This window comes from Chaetodon auriga, chromosome 2, assembly GCF_051107435.1.
Source record: "Chaetodon auriga isolate fChaAug3 chromosome 2, fChaAug3.hap1, whole genome shotgun sequence".
Lineage (NCBI taxonomy): Eukaryota > Metazoa > Chordata > Actinopteri > Chaetodontiformes > Chaetodontidae > Chaetodon > Chaetodon auriga.
The window spans coordinates 13718274-13735348 of record NC_135075.1 but is presented as its reverse complement, the minus strand read 5'-3'; the positions used below and the strand labels follow the sequence as shown (position 1 = coordinate 13735348).

Below are 17075 nucleotides of genomic sequence, written 5' to 3'. Positions count from 1 at the left end.
TACCCAACTAATTATTATACATACATTGACAAATCATCACTGCTGTAGCATTTGAATCAGTTTTATGAATAGTTTTTCATTTGTCAGCTGCTTACTATGAGGCGAGGGGGTGAGTCAGCTTTATGAGTGACCACAGCTATTGTCCAACAGACATTCAGCAACAACGGCAAAAAACAAAAAACAAAACAAAACAAAACAAAAAAAAAAAACACACAACGTTTTTAAAGGGTCATTTTAGAATTGAGGTTAGTTGTCATGGTGTATGTGTATGGAAAAATGTTAAATAAAGCTAAAGAAGTTGCTATGGTTCGTTTCTGTGTGATATAAGAGTGCCAAAGTGCCCAAGAACTAGGAGGGTGGTGACAGCAAAACACATTTCCTAAATTTCCATATTCACTACAAATGTAATAATTGTGTTTAGTAATTATGCTTAAGTTCTCTTATCTCCACACTCTCAGAGAGCCTCTGTAGAGCTCACTGTCATGTAAATGTGAAATGTGTATTTAAGAAGATTTCGATGTTTACAAGACTCAAAACACAGAGTGGAGCCTAATAACAGTGGTGTGGACAGACCACAAGTGGCAGGAAAATACACTCATTACTCAGTTCATATAACAGAGAGAGAGAGAGAGAGAGAGAGAGAGAGAGAGAGAGACTGATTACTCCCTGAAGAAACAGGACTAAAAACATGACTAAACACTTTTAAGGGGAAAAAACTTGTGACTCCATTACTTTTGGAGACATTGCATCCTAACCTCAACCCACGTCTTCATCCCAAAATTTAATGATCTACATTATGTGGACTTATGTCCCCATAAAGAAGGCCAGTCCCCACAATGTGAGTAATACATGTCGACACAGAGAAACTTGATCACGATCAAATGATACATTTCAGAGCAAATGGTTTTTGGTCCAGGCTCTGACCACTGATTTCCATTAGTCCTCCATTACGTAGTGCATGACAGATGAACAGCCTCTGTGTAATTGATCAATACAGTTTAGTGTCCACTGTAAAGTGGGCGAGGCAGCCAGCACACTGCTAGATGAGGCGTCAGTTGCACTTGGGATCCCTACACGACAGGGCAGCTTCTTCAGATGGAGGTAAGAAAGACGGAATATTTGAAGCAAAAAGTTTCTTTCTCTTCATTCGAAATCCATTCCTAGGTTACAATAAATGAAGAGCATGCATCATGTTACAGTGTAGTCAATGTATGTCCATCACAACACCCTCATATGAGTATGAAGTTGGGATTGATTTAAACTGTTTGGTGCAGGCTTCAGCAGAGAAGATGTCAGACCTAGAGAGTGGCATGGTCACGATTATCCGAGTTTTCCACAAATACTCGGGTCACAAGTGCAAGCTGAAGAAAGCAGAGCTTAAAGCGCTCATCGACAACGAGATGAGTAATTTCATAATGGTAAGTTATGAAGCTTAAAGTGTAAATATCGGCATGTTTATGGCAGCACTTTGCAGTATAGTGCTTGTACGTAAAGATAATGGGCTTTTAACATGTGGATGTTGTTTTCATTCAGCTAAAGTTAAAATGTGTTATTGCGCATTAGATACTCAGATTTGTTAGATTTGTTGTCCATTGTTTGCAAATGTTTCAATTTCACTCACTTTTCCTGCTGAACAGAAAATCCAAGAGAATGAAACTCTGGACGAGCTCTTTGCTGACCTCGACCAGAACGGAGACCTGGAGATCGACTTCAAGGAGTTCATCGGCCTCATCGCCATGGTCACCTCAGCATGCCAAGAACTCTTCACCACAAACTACCGTAATGATTGATTAGCATGTGTCTGCATTACTCGTTAAAACATGGAGCATGACAGAAGTGTCACAGAGTGGTAGATGAAGTGGTTTGTCTACGTGAAGAACAAGGTGTCTGAGAAGAGTCTGACCAACTCAGATCTTTGTTACATCTTTTGTTTTGTATTAGAAAAGTTTGCTGCATAAAATAAAATAAAATAAAATATGACAATGTATGAAGAACTATGCATTTCAGTAACTACTCATCCTCAATGTTTCTTCCTGGTACAACACTCTCACCACCAAACACAAAGGGAAGCTCTGCCGCAGGACTAATCAGGCCAGCAAAATAGCAGGTTCACCCTGAACTCCCCTATCTGAACTGTACACTAGGTAAGTAAACAGGAAAGCCACAAGATCAAGCAGGACCCCTCTCTCCCCCTCCCAAGCCTTCTAGTTAATGCCATCAGGTTCCCTGAGTCCCACTGGCCTGGAAAAACATCTACAAAATGTCTTAAATTCCCACTGTAAGTGTGTTTTAAATGTATATTTACTTATTACTGAGGCCTATCAAAGGACATTTTACTTTGTGACAGATAATTACATTTTTTCTATTTCCATTTTCTACAACAAGGACGCATTGAAAAAGGACTCTGGTATCATCCGACTTCAGAGACGCAGATGCAAACCTGCACTTCCCAGTCAGTTCCAGTCTGAACTGCGCCACCTTTTGGCAAGATAATGGCTATGACCATCTGTCACATGTGCAGGAGCACCTGGTGATGAGACAGCTTTGGGTCTAAACTGCTGCTAAGATGATTTTCCCTCTGGAGGTGTTGGTTGGCAGGTGACCAAACAGCTTCCCCTTGTGGACAATCTGCAGCCTGCTCTACGTGAGTGACTGAGTTTGTGGGTTCTTGTTACTCACCAGTTCTATGTATGTAAAAACAGCACGTTTCTTTACTGTCCCTACATGTAAAACCCTCGAAGATAAATGCAGAGTTTCACAGTCACATTTATGATGATGAATTATCTATCTATTTTGATTCACTGTCTCAGATGACTTTCCATGAAATCCAGGATCTTCTTCCAGGCGTCTTCCTGGGCAGCAGCGTGGGGTGCAAGCTGACCTCCCCACAGAGTGATCACTGCAGGAGAAAGAACACAGGGCAGCGTTCCGATGGTCATTTTTTCCATTGTTTCCACAGTACGACATATTCAATTTTACAATCAACAGTCTCACACTGAAATGTAATGACAGCAAGTATAAAATCAGATTTGGCTGAACTAAAAATACAGCTCTGGGATGCAGCTTACGTTTCTTCGGTTTGACGGACCACAGTGACGCTCGTGAATTCGGTGTGTACGGTGGTTCAATCAGGTGACCAGCACCGGGGTAGGACAAACGGGTGAGCAAATGGGATTTACCCACATTCCTCAGGGTCTCCTCGATCTGATGACCAATAAAAGTGTTGTAACAACAACCTGAAACTGTGCGGCGAGACCATAAACAAGTTTCTGTTTCATTTACAGCTCAAATGTTTGACTAAATAAAAAACTCGTATAACAAAACACTATAATCATATTCATCCAGGACTACTTAAGAAATGCTTTCCAAACAATTTGTAATAATAGAACAAAAAAATAAGTGTAAGACAAGACAGCCTACCACATCTGCGTTCTCTATGTTTGAAGTGCTCAGGTCATCTTCACCCACTATGCACATTAATGGAGAGGCGAGGAACTCCAGCTACAAAACACAACATGTCATTCTGAAGATAAGTTTCTCTTGTTGATACAAATTATTGATATGCATATTGATGTGATATTCCTTAAGCATGCATGAGCCTGTGTGCTTGTGTGTGTGTGTGGAGTCTGTGTGTTGAGGGTCGGAGAAGTCTTTCACATCACCTTCACTTTGCTCTCAGGGGAAATGTTAGCAGGCAAAGAGATGTCTTTGAAACTGACGTGGCCTTGATCGTTGTACGTCCAATATTTACTGTTCCTAGAAGGATTAGTTAGCAGAGAAAACCCACACCTTGTATTATGTTGAAAACCTCTGCGATACACATTTTTTTGCTTCACAGATTCATACAGTCCAAGATAAATACCAGAAGAGATGTTTTATCATCTCAATTGATAAGACAATCAAATTAACAATGAAGTGTTAATCTTTAAATCTAAAACTACTACTTTAGTCTCTGTACTTCAATATCACACCTGAAACTACACCCTCCCTGTCAGATCAGATTGATTCATGTAGCAATTCCACAGTGAGTTGCATCTTTCATTACCTTTCTTCAAACGATACACTTCGACCACCTGGAAGACTGATGGTACTTCCGATGGGACCATTGATACAAATCACACAGGAAGGCTGGAGAGGAGAACATAAACTGTTGAAAGTCAAAGTGAACTCCATCCTGCAAGCTCTCTGAACTTCATAAAAGTCACAGTTCGTTTCCTATCGGTAGACATGTAGTGTACTCATTGATTTGGATTTGGTCACTTACAAGGAGCCATGCATCGATCAAACTGTAGATTTCTGAATGAATGACAGAGAAAGACATACTTTGAGACCAGACTGAGTGGCAAGTCGAAGTGTCAAGAAGACTCCAAAAGAGAGACCAATGATCCCAACTCTGTCACCGCAGACCTGATCATGATCTTGAAGAAAGTGGTATGCGGACTGTTCAAACAAAAAAAAAAAAAAAAAAAGGGAGGGGGGGTGATTTTGAGAGAATGACAAAACAGTCAAAGTAAATATGAGCTTTTTTAAGTGACAAATAAATTAACATAATATGATAAAATAAAGCCTCTAATCTTATTTTACCTTGAAATATAAATCGTCAACATTCAACTTGTTTTGTGGACCAGGCAATTCTTTGTGCCCTATGTAGGCAAGGGACAGGCTAGCATAGCCTCTGGATGCAAACAGGGCAGAGCGGTACTCCACCAGTCCTCCACCCATTCCCCACAGGTCCAACATGGCAGGAAACGGGCCTGGGCCTGCAGAACACAACAGCACAGAAGGTTCTGTTAGGAGGACACAGTGTTTCCATACCAGTCTTAAAAGTTGTGAGAGAATGCTTTAAATCTTGAGCTCACCGGGTGGTAAAAACAACGTCCCTACCAACCCATCCTGCCGAATGTCTATCCTCCGTACGCCGGGTGCCATGTACCAGCGCTCAGTAGTTACGGCAGCCAGCTCTGTGCTCTGTCCCTCACTGGGTGAAACGTGGCCCTCCAATAAGGACATGAGCACAACGAATGGAGTCTCTACATTTTTTTTCCTCAGCCTGGGAAGAGGGGTGCATTTCAGTCAGGAAACTCTTATCCACAGTTTGTTATGACCACTCATTACAACAATAACAGGCATTTTAATTAGGCAGTGTGGCTCTGTGCCTGCAACGCTCAAGAACAAATGTGTGATGCGGACTCGAACTAGACGTGATTCAATGAACATGAGCTGACGTAATTGTTTGAATGACTTTGTGGTTGCAAATTATTGGAAGGCTTTATCTGACTTACGACTGCGCCCTGCCTGAGCAATGACTGGGCACCATTAACAACAGGGTTTACGCAGAGATCTTGGTCCTTGCTACAAGTGTATGAGACATCAGACAGTTGGCTTTGATGCCACAAACTTAGCTTTCTATAGCTCTCGATGACCTGCCTCAAGCCTTCTCTTGCACCAGGAGCCGGCTGCAGTCCCCAGAACAGTCCCATCGGCTCACAGCCCAAATACGTGCCCCCGACTGAATGATCCCTGGTCACTGTTGAGGTGACAGAGAGGGGAGAAGGGTTAGCACCTGCCTGCATACATGGTTAAAATAATCTGATTTCTAAAAGTTGTATCCATGATAAACAGAGTAAATGAACATTTTACAACTCAAATTTCATTGCAACTTTACACTACAAACCTGCTCCTACACTGGCTGTATTGCTGCACTGTTGAAAATATAAGACTTAAATTATCTGCAAATTACTACAAAAATGGGCACCGTAATAAAATTCAGTTCTAATCTCACACTGATCATGCCTTTTTCCAACATTTATTGGAACCACTTTTTTTATAGCAGTTATACTAATTAACATATTAAATTTGAGGTAATTGCATTACTAGGGAGTACACTGTACTAGAGAACTCAGTGTGACTCACAGTCGATAGTGCCGTCTGCTTTTGTATTATAGTGGGCGAATGCCTCCCACAGGTCACCATCCTCACTGTGCATTTGTGCGCACACTGTGACAGGACAGTGTGGACGCAGGAAACGCCCTTTAATGCTGATCTGCTCATCTATGAGGCCTCGAACAGGAGTAGCTGTCAATAGAGGGGCTTGTTTATAGCTGCTCTTCCACCGAACTCCACCTAGGGGTAGAGGAAAATACTTGTGACTTTTCAAGTATGACAAAAGAAACTCTAAGACATATGGCAGATGATAGTGCGTTTCTCATGCTCTGATGCTCATGTATCAGATTTCATGTCAAATATCAAAGGGCCAGCAGACCTTTGCTGATGAAATAAACAACACAATGTTTTATAGCTCTGCTGAAGCTATGTCTTCTGTTCATTAAGCACTTGGTAATTCTGCTAAGAAGTTCTATCTCATGGGCTAGCAAACTGTACCCCCACCAAGGCAATGACAGAAAATGTGGAAAACGTCTTAATATTGCATGCATTTAGCATACGCTTTTGTCTACAACAATTTACATACTTCCTCACATAGACACCTAGCCTAATAACCAGTGGTGTTGCAACCTGGCCAACAGTGACCCTCCGTTATAGTACTTATGTTTCTGCATCAGAAATTGCACAGTAGTTCATGAGAGAATAGCATGCATGCTTAATGATGCCATATCCTGAAATGTGTGCAACTTTTAATAAAAATCCCTGATGTAAGGACTTCAAGTAATAACTTATTAATCTGCCCATGGCCTAAATTTCCATCAAATTATACAGATCAGTCTCTCAGCCGGTTTTTGAGCTGCTCACATGCAAACATGTGCAGAAAACATAACCTCCTTGGTAGAGATGGCAGTCTACAAATTTCCAAACAAGCACTGAAATCTAAATATTAATCCAAAAAATAACCCTGTGTTTTGCATGATTTCTAGAACATGTTTTGTCATTGTTGCACACCTGTAAAAACAGTGGCTTCAGGGAAAATCAGGCACTTATTATCTCAGATGTTCCCACAAGTCACAATCAGCAGTTGTAGACCTGCAGTATTACAGTAGGGTAGATTTCACTGTTCAACTCAGACACAAGCTCAAAAATAGCCCATTTGAAAAACACAAAGACCAAACAATATCCTTACCCCCAGCACGATGCAAACATGCCACACTCCTGCATACACTGGCACATTGTACTGTCTTCACTCCTATGAGCTGCCGTATTGCTGTCACACTCATATGTACTCTCAACATTATGGTGTTTCTGTCTACCCTACAAAAAAAATGTGTAAAGATCAAACACTTAAATACATAAAACACTTATGTGTCATGTCTTTGCCATGTCAGAGTGAAATATTAAACCTTACAACTGATCCAAGGGGGAGCTGCACACTCTGCACCCAGGATTTGTCAAGCTAAGAATGGCCCCTCTGTTAGTAATTAACCTTACACCTCTGTCCTGAGTAACTTCAGCCCAGCACTGATTAATAAAACAGATGTAAGGTGCTGATGTCTGACTAGCTAAGTCCTGAAAAAGGTGGATTTTCCAGTTTGTCAGCAAATTTGAGCCTGTCAAATGCAACTCGTTGATCCTGGTTAATATGTATTTTTACAACGAGTGATGGATTCATGCTGAAAACCGATACTTCATGCTTTGCTGTGACTGTGTCAAACTGTTATGCACGATGAGAAATGCCTGCAATAATAAGAAATTTACACCAGTTGTGCACGTGTATCTCAGTGTAAATGGGCAGTCAGATTTGTGAATGTAAAGGAATTATTATAGACGAATGAAATATGGAAATACATAGTTTCAATAGTCTGAAAACTGAGTAGTTCAATAGTTTGTTTAACTATTACAGTATGTCAAGTTTGTTATTACTGTAGCAAAAAAAGGGTCCCTTTCAGAGTGTTTTATTATAACAAAAACTTTCTAAGGAGGCTTGCTGAGATTTTCAATGAAATCCTGCTCCGACTTACCCTGCGGCTCACTTGGCCGTCGTCGTCTATGAGGCGGACTTTCAAACTAAAACTTCATTTTTTTTATTTGCAAACACAGAAAAAAAAAAGCGTTTTCGCACTATTCTGGCATCGAGTTTGATTATGTTTTTGGGTTCTCACTGTACAGTAAATCAAGTTATCTTACCACTAGGAGTCCTCGTAAGACGTAGGGAAAGTTCAAGCTGAGAAGAAACGAGGAAAATTGTTGAAAACTCGGCAGCTAAGGGGAGGGCTTGACCCCTCTGGCTTTGGATGACGTTGTTCTTACCCGCTGTGTCACAGTGTTGTTCATCATTAACCACAGTTTTGAACAAATGGATTTTTTTTTTGTTTTTTTTGTTTTAGAACAGCCAAACAACTTACCCAGCGAGCAACCCCTTCTTATCTAGAAACCAAAGAAATAATTTTATGTTCATCTTCATTTTTTTTTTATTCTATCTTTATATTTATCACTTCAGTTCTTTATTTATGCATTTACTGCAATTTCATTTGATTTGAAACCGCTTTCTCAACTTCCGCAAGATGAAAGGGAAAGGATTTCAAAATATTTGTTAGTCTTTGTTAAAAAGAACAAAAAACACCAGTTCTTTGGCTAAGAAACATAAACTTTCTAATTATATCACGAATATAGACATTTTCTTGCTCTAAGAACTATTTTCACAGGAAAAGTGGTACAGACCGTCTCAGTAACACATCTAAAGTACTTTACATTGAAAATAAAGTACCATCTGTTCAGTTTTCTTTCCGGAATCACCGCCGTGACTTCCGTGTTGACAACAAGGTTTAGCCAGTCGACTACGAGGCCCGGTTTTTAAGGTATCTATATGCAGTAAGCAACTGAAGGGATTAATACGGCACGCCGAAACCTTTCTAATTCAGTACTCAGGTCTGTATCAGATGTCTTTATGTTTTATTAAAGTTGTTCGCCCTCTGCTTCAAAAGAAACCAGCAATGCTAACGCGCTGTAACTAGTTGGTCATCATCCGTGTTATTGATACGTTAGACGAGAAAGAGACTTAGCTAAGTGTTGCTTCCACCCACGGATAAATCATTTCCTGAGTTAATTTGACATTTATGATCATTTGAATTGGAAGTCACAGCGGACCTTGAGTAATTTAGCCACCCTCCAAACAGTGCTAATACATAATAATTGGTTAATGTTAGCTTTTGGTAATCGTTGATTGTGTTGGGGGACAGCTAACTTTAGCTGCTAGCTCGCTTAGCCTCGTCTTGACTTTAAATGTACGCATTTGTGACACAGCCAAGGCCAGATACATGCAGTGTTACACATGCACTGCCGCTGAATCTGGCTCAGTATTTATCTATAACAATCAACGGTAGTATGGCTGTTATTTTCCTGAGCTAAACCGTCAGCAGATATTTTCAGACAGAGGTCGATGCTTGCATTAACACTTTTTTTGGATTGGTTGTTTGCTTTTATATTACTCTACCATCACATCCTTCTCGTAAACAATGAGAAATGACGATCTAAATGAGAAGTAACTTAACTTGTCCACCAGAAAACACTGACAAGTACATTTTTACACTATTACATGTCCTGCTCCGCATGTATCTTTCTCACAATTTAGAATAAGAATACTATTGCCCGATTTGATTATTTCAACTCCCAAATATCGCCATCAGTATCAGCCATAAATTTCCAGTATAATAATAAAGCTCTGTCATGCTTCCCTCTATTTCAAAGTGTTATTTATTTGCTGTATTCAAAGTTAAAATTTGACATACAAAAGATAAAAAGGGGCACGATTGTATTGACCACATTCCTGTCCTATTGATAATGATTAGAAGTTGTTGACTCTGTAGGAGGAAGGCAAATAAAGACTGCTTGTGCTGCTTGAACCAATCAAATGTTCTTCACACACCAAAAGAACAAATTGCTGTGTCATAAAGCTGTTGAGCTAAGACACAAAACTCAAGACATGAAATATATTGATAAAATGTAACTTGGTCTGTTTCAGAGTTCAGAGATCACACACAGGTCACACTGGATGGGCCAGCTCGTGACATCCTTTGGGCCTGTATGTTGGACATCACTCCGCAATGGCCAGTCACTTCCGTAGTTACATCTGGGACCCGGTCCTCATCGTGAGTCAGATTGTGTTGATGCAGTGCATCTACTACAGCTTTCTGGGCCTGTGGTTGGCTGGAGTGGACAGTTTGGTGCAAAGTAATCGGTCACTGGACCAGATCTTCAGCTATGACGTAAGTTATTCTGTGACTCTCTGTGTGATCTGTGTGTGAGGCACATTCGTACTCTCCTGAAATGGGATTTGAATCTTTGCTCTGCTTTGGCAGGTTCTCGGTTTTGCAACAATGCAGGGCAGACTCTCAATGATGGCATTCATCTTGAACTCTCTCACCTGGTGAGTGATTTTTTCAGTTTTTTCTCTGATATCTGAACAGTTTAAAGGGCGCAGTGGATTTATTCACACCTGCTCAACTGAAGGATTTGGACCAGTGGGACGACACGCTGTTGAAAAAGATGTTCACTCACAAAGCATATAAGTGAAAAAAATAATTTCTATAGATTTGGTACATGACAAACCTTGAGCAGCTTTGTTGGGGAATCTTTGTATCTATGCATGTCTGATGTGAAAAATAAATGAGAGACGCTGATAACAATGTTTCTGTCTCGTTGTTTCTGCAGCGCCCTCGGTCTGTGGTTCTTCATCCGTCGAGGGAAACAGTGCCTGGACTTCACAGTCACTGTGCACTTCTTCCATATGATCGGCTGCTGGATCTATAATGCTCATCTTCCGGCGGCCTTGTCCTGGTGGCTTGTCAATGTAGCCTGCATGGCATTGATGGCTGTAATTGGAGAGTACTTGTGCATGCGGACTGAGCTCAGGGCTATTCCAGTCAATAGTGGACCCAAATCTAACCTGTGAATTTTTTGTCAACGCCACACGGAAAGTCTGTGGAAGCTTAACCCCCGAGGAACTGGCTCAGAGGAAGCTTTCACTGCTTGCAAAAGAAATGGAGCGTGAACCTCCATCAGCGAAGATGTTGGATTGTCGTCCATTTCTTCTTCAAGTTAAATACACCAGATGAACTGATCTATTTATTCATAGCTGTCCATGAGTGTTGGATAGTATTACTCTGTAGCTATTACAATATATGTTTTAATGCTTATGAAAGCAGGCATCAGTTTACACGTTTCTCTGAACCTAATGATATTATTTTTTTTCTTTGTAATGAATTTTTTTGTGTTCATTTTGAGTACATCAGCATGAGCATTCCCTTGTTTTGAGCGTTAGAATATTTCTGTTATGTGCACATTTTCACACACAGGAAATGACCAATTTAAAATTTCTCTTTGCGTCGGTTGTAATTACAGGTAGGCTGGGTTGGCAAACAGTTTTGGTTTTAAATTTCACTGCGATGTAGACATGCCAGTATGCAAAGTTAGCTATTGCAGCTTGTATAATTTTTTTCTTATATCTGTATCTAATAGTTAAAGGTACAATGTGTAAGACATGGCCAGAATTTTAGTTTAATTACTCAAAAAATTAAGTAACATTATCAGCAGAATGTGAAGAATTTACAGTTCTGACCATATAGCAAAGATGTATTCTGTCACGGCGATATCTACAGAAGTTAGCATGCTAATCAGCTAGCTGCAGCGCGTCTTGTCTCATAATACCACTTTTTACCATAACAAACGGTTTTATAGCTCAGGGCTGAGTGTAGCAGCAAAAAGCGGTAACTCGAGAGATATGCTGCCTGCTATTTGTTTGGAGAGACCTTTGACAGGTGGCCAAATCTTACACATTGTACTTTTTAAAATGTTGACTAACAAGTGTTCAAACAGAGTTACATATTGATAAACACTGCACACAATTGGTCAGAAGTCTAAAATCAGGCTTATTTTTATCTTTTTGGAAGAGGTTTGCACATTCACTCACACAGTGCTCATCTTAGGCCTTCCATGTCAAGCTTGTATAGCAGTTTGCATTGCTAGTGTTGTTTGTTTCCATTTTTATGTCATTTATTATGCAGACAAGGTGAACCAGCCCATCAGTGTGTTCTGACAGCAGACTGTGTTTCTGAAAACTCTTTACGTCACAACCCCACAAACAGTCATTTGTTTATGGGGTTGTGACGTAAAGAGTACTGAAATATGCAGCACTGGTTTCTGGAACAATTTCAGTTCATTTAGTTTTTGAAACCAGTCTAAAATAACTGCATATTATTACAACCCTGATTCCAAAAAAGTGGGAATGCTGTGTACAACGTGAATAAAGACAAAATGCATTTGCACATCAAAGTCAAAGTCAAAGTCACTTTTATTTGTCAATTTCTTCACATGTACTTAACATACAAAGGAATTGAAATTGCGTTTCGCACTTTCCCGGCATAGACAAGACAACAGTAGGTGCAGAAGCACGACAGGACAACAAGACAACAGGACAAAAAAAAAAAGAAAAGAATCTAAACCCTAGGTAATATTAAATAAATAAGTTGTAATTAAATAAATAAGTTGTAGCAGCAGTAGTATGAAAGTATTGCAATGGTAGGGAATAGCAGCAAATGTGTGCAATTTGCATGTGCAATAGTTGCAAAGTCTTTACACATTCAGTTGGGGGGGGGGGACCAGTGTGATCCCCTAGACTCCTGTCAGTCTGGTGATCCTGCTGGCTGTGGGTGGGGAGGGGAGAGAGTTCAGCAGTCTCACTGCCTGGTGGATGAAGCTGTTTGAGAGTCTGTTGGTGCGGGAACGGAGGCTCCTGTACCTCTTGCCAGAGGGCTGGAGGCTGAACATGTTGTGTGCAGGGTGGTTTGCATCGCTGATGATTGTGATGGCTTTGCAGGTGAGGCGGGTGGTGTATATGTCTTGCAGCGGGGGGAGTGACGCACCAATTATCCTTTCTGCTGTTCTCACGATGCGTTGGAGAGCTTTCCTGTTGTAATCAGTGCAGCTCCCGCCCCACACAGTGATGCAGCTGGAAAGGATGCTCTCGATGGTTCCTCTGTAGAATATGGTCATGATGGGTGGTGGAGCGCTCGCCCGCTTCAGTTTCCGCAGGAAGTAGAGGCGTTGCTGTGCTTTCTTGGCCAGTGATGCGGTGTTGGTGGTCCAGGAGAGGTCCTCACTGATGTGCACCCCCAGGAACTTGGTGCTGCTCACCCTCTCCACTGCAGCGCCCTCGATGGTCAGTGGGGGGTGTTGTGTGGGGCCTCTCTGGAAGTTGACAACAATCTCTTTGTCTGTGTTTACTGACACATGAGTAAACACATGAACTGTGTTTACTGACAAAAGTTTTATGAAGTGTTCTCAAGCCCATATAGTGTTATCCTTTATACCAGGGGTGGGGAACCATTATTCTATCAAGGGTCATTTACATATTTATAACAATTTTTATAACACATATAATCACACTAACCTCTGTGATGGCTGGAACTGCTTCTCATGAGGCGTCTGATGTCAGATGGTAGTGATGATGATGATGATACTCGCGGCAGGTTTGAGTCAGTCAGTCTGGAGCACAACTGAGACTTTGCAAGAGTCAGTTTTGAAAAGAGCTGCTCTCAGTAGTTCGTTGTTTTGCAGCTCAATGATTTTGTGTTGTTGGCTGTCGGGCACATCAGTTGGTTCCACATTAAACGGTCTAGCAAATATATTTAGATCCTTCTGTTGACTTTTCAGGTCCTGAAACCTCTCGCCAAAGTCTGACGGATTTTTCACAGCTAACAGTGTATTCAGACGTCATAGCAGGCTTTTGTTCTTGTAGGTAAATGCACAATGTTCCCTGTTTCCAGTTGCGCTCACCACTGCTTTAATTTCACCTCAAATGATTTCACATTTGAAAGCAGAGGGCTGAGAAGCTGTCTGGAGCTTTAAGTTCAGCTCTGAGAGGTACATGGTAATGTTCTCCATGAAAGACACTTGATGTTACTGAACTCCACAACAGGTTTTCCTTCATTTCCATGAATTATTCCAAGCAAACAGATATTCTGGAATAATCAACCGATTACCGAACCGGTTTCAGCTTCTTAGCTATTAGCTCGCTCACCATCAACTCAGCTCAACTCAACTTTGTTTATATAGCACATTTCATACGACCAACGTAAACTCTATGTGCTTCAAGATACATGAATAACAGATAATAAAGTATTACATATAAAAACAAGCACAACATGATAAAAACACACAGGACAAAAAGGTATTATTATTAGCATTATTCTTAGAAGGGAGATAATAACAATAATAATACTAATTACCAAAACTAATAAAAAAAATACACTTAGAACCTAATTAAAAGCTTGTGAAGAAAGATACATTTTTAGTTGGCTTTTAAAAGCAAACCCTGTTGTGGCAGACTGTAGTTCATGTGGAGGAGAATTCCAGAGAGTTGGACCATAATGACTGAAAGCACCATCAGCTGGTTTAGAACTGATTTTAGGTGTAGTGAAGAGACCTTTATTTGATGATCTAAGGGATCTCTCTGGTGTGTACTCAGTGAGAGCATGTCAACAACATAAGAAGGAGCCCGACCATTAAGACATTTAAAAACAATGAGAAGTATTTTAAAATCAACTCTTTGTTTTACTGGGAGCCAGTGAGGAGAAGATAAAATAGGAGTTCTGTGATCAGACCTTTTAGTTTTTGTTAAAACCCTCGCTGCTGCATAATTTGTGTCACTGTATTGTTGAAATTATTGACCAAACTGTCACACAAAGAAGACGAGTTAGAATCAGACTGTACCTTGCTACACCTGACAGAGTTAGTATATTTAGCAATAAATCTTAATTTAGTCATGTAATGGTGGCTTGAGGATTGGTCTTAACTCGATTCCAGAAATAACAATGTCCTTTTCAAAGTTGTTCTCTTTGGGTGATGTTCCCATTTATTGCAAATAAATGAAAAAGGTTATATACAAAACAGAACTTTACCCTGAAGTTGATGTTGAGCTTAAAGAGCACTGGCTTTCCTCTGGCTGTCGGTAACAACTGTTGTGCTCCCCACCACCATTCAACTCAAACTACCAATCTTCACCTCATTTTGTACAGCTGCTGCTGAGCAGCTGGTGGGTGGTTACTCATTAAACAGAGAGACAAAAACTACAATGCACCCTTGTGGTCAAAGTAAAGAACTTGCACAACATAAATGAAGAATGGCTCCTACAAGGCTGATAACATGTCAGTGAACTGGTTAGCAAAGCCACCATCTGAGTTATCAACATGAATGTTAAAATCACCAGCAATAAGAATTGAATCATATTCAACAGTAACTTTAGATAAAAGGTCACCAATTTCAGATAAAAAGCCTTTTTTGAGTCTTGGAGGGCAGTACACTGTGAGCACTCGACAGGGATAAACAGATCTGATTACTAGAGCAAGCTGTTCAAATGTGGAGTAAGACCCAAGTGAGATGCTCTTACATGATAAAGAATCTGAAAAAATAGCAGCAACACCGCCACCTTTCTTGTTAGACCCGGTACAGTGTGGAAATGAAAAATTAGATGGTGAAGCTTCAATCAGCTCCTTACTACCAATTTCATCAAGCCGGGTCTCAGTGAGTAAAACACAATCAAGCTGATGAGATTTTAAAATATCATTTACAATGAAGGTTTTATTAGTAAGGGGTCTGACATTGAGAAGGGCCATGTTTAAAGTGCGTGATGCGTAAGTAGAACGGTCAGTTAAGGTAGGTTCGGGCTGAGGATGGCTAGAGTTATACAGAGACTGTTTGGGAGTCAAAGCACACAGTGGCAGGACTCACACAGTTAATACTTGAAGTGTTAGAGGGAGACACAGAGGTCTGGATCAAGTCTTGCCGTAGTGCATTTCAAGATGAAAATGCTATAAGTTTATAAAATTTGTGGTCAGTTGTTTTGTGCCCTTTCTGTTGACATGTACACCATCCGCTCTGTACAGGCTTGAGTTAGTCCAAAAGTAATCAAAGTTAAAGATAAATTCATATCCTGCAGCAGAGCAGAAGTTTTTTAACCAGTGATGTAGACTGAAAACTCGACTGAAATGTTCAGAGCTTTTGGAGAGAGTTGGAATGGGGCCAGACAACACACAACGTCTTACACTTCATCCACTTAAGCAGTTTCGAGCTGTAATCACGCTTGACTACACTCTGGCCTTTTTCATCAGTGTCAGGGCGTCTCCACAAATTGACTTAGACACACTCGTTTGTTTTAACAAAAAATAATAGTTCGTCCAAAAAATAATAGTTTGTCCATTTTTTTCTTGACAGGTGATCCATTGATGTGATGTCAACAGCTATGCATGTGTTGCTTACAGGGACCAAGGACGTTTTAGGCTAAGAGTTTATGTTGTTGTCTTCTATCACTGATAAAAGCAATTGCAAGATAATTTTATAATAGATAACTTAAGAGTTGCTTTTTTGTATTGATGAATTGTCTCACTGGCCAGATGAAAAGGTCATGCAGGCTGTTTTAAAGTCAGTCTTCGAAAGTGTAGTGCAAGTACATCATTATGCTGCAGGGGTTGATATTTCAAAGTTGCACAATAGTTGGACGTTTCAGGACATACACTTATTTGTCTTCTTGCTGAGAGTTGGAGAGGATCAATAAGCGGTATTGATCCTCTCATGTCTGTCGATTAAATATGAAGCTACAGCCAACAGGCAGTTTGCTTAGTTTGACTGGAAATGAGAAAAACTAAAATAAAACGTAACCCAGCACCTCTGAAAGCCCATTAATGAAAATGTTATATCTCACAACTGTATGGTGTAAAAGTATAAACATGAGAAGTTACAGAGGTTATGTGCCCAACTGTTTCTTGGCAGGGTGCAGTGACTGAAACTGGCTTGACACCAAGAAAGAGAGTCATTGTCAGGCAACCACAACTTTTCTGTTTACACTTCAGGTTTTAATAAGACATAATTTGTCAGTTAATGAGCTGTAGAGGAGCTGGTAGGCGTACATATTTGCTTTGGACAGAGCCACACTAGCTGTTTACAGCCTTTATGCTAAGCTAAGCTAACTGGCTGCTACACAGACATGAGAGTGACATCAGTACTCTCGGCAAGAAAGTGAATAAGCTAATATTTGATTATTTCTCGCAAAGACTGCTCTGAAAGCTTTCACAGGCAGTGCAATCTTTGTATTCTTTAAACTTGATGAGATGGACCTATTCATGTAATTCACTACT

At 40.4% G+C, this 17075-nt stretch overlaps 3 protein-coding genes across 3 annotated transcripts; 2 read left to right on the top strand and 1 right to left on the bottom strand.

The window, feature by feature from the left end:
• The first annotated feature begins 1211 nt into the window (after window positions 1–1211).
• On the top strand, window positions 1212–1790 carry LOC143327396 (protein S100-B-like). The gene is made up of 2 exons (XM_076741700.1): window positions 1212–1418; window positions 1638–1790. The coding sequence occupies exons 1-2, from the start codon at window positions 1212–1214 to the stop codon at window positions 1788–1790; spliced, it is 360 nt and encodes a 119-aa protein (XP_076597815.1).
• On the bottom strand, window positions 1214–8141 carry LOC143331446 (bile acid-CoA:amino acid N-acyltransferase-like). Its single transcript, XM_076748317.1, has 12 exons — window positions 8074–8141; window positions 7073–7200; window positions 5914–6123; window positions 5428–5527; window positions 4860–5050; window positions 4585–4760; window positions 4324–4440; window positions 4046–4128; window positions 3663–3756; window positions 3421–3501; window positions 3069–3204; window positions 1214–2899 (listed from the first exon to the last, which is right to left on the bottom strand). Exons 2-12 carry the CDS (start codon window positions 7179–7181, stop codon window positions 2799–2801), a joined length of 1398 nt encoding a protein of 465 aa, XP_076604432.1. The 5' UTR covers window positions 7182–7200; window positions 8074–8141; the 3' UTR covers window positions 1214–2798.
• A 542-nt stretch (window positions 8142–8683) lies between these two features.
• On the top strand, window positions 8684–12360 carry sys1 (SYS1 golgi trafficking protein). The gene is made up of 4 exons (XM_076741150.1): window positions 8684–8814; window positions 9908–10151; window positions 10245–10312; window positions 10597–12360. Exons 2-4 carry the CDS (start codon window positions 9990–9992, stop codon window positions 10835–10837), a joined length of 471 nt encoding a protein of 156 aa, XP_076597265.1. The 5' UTR covers window positions 8684–8814; window positions 9908–9989; the 3' UTR covers window positions 10838–12360.
• The last annotated feature ends 4715 nt before the right edge of the window (window positions 12361–17075 follow it).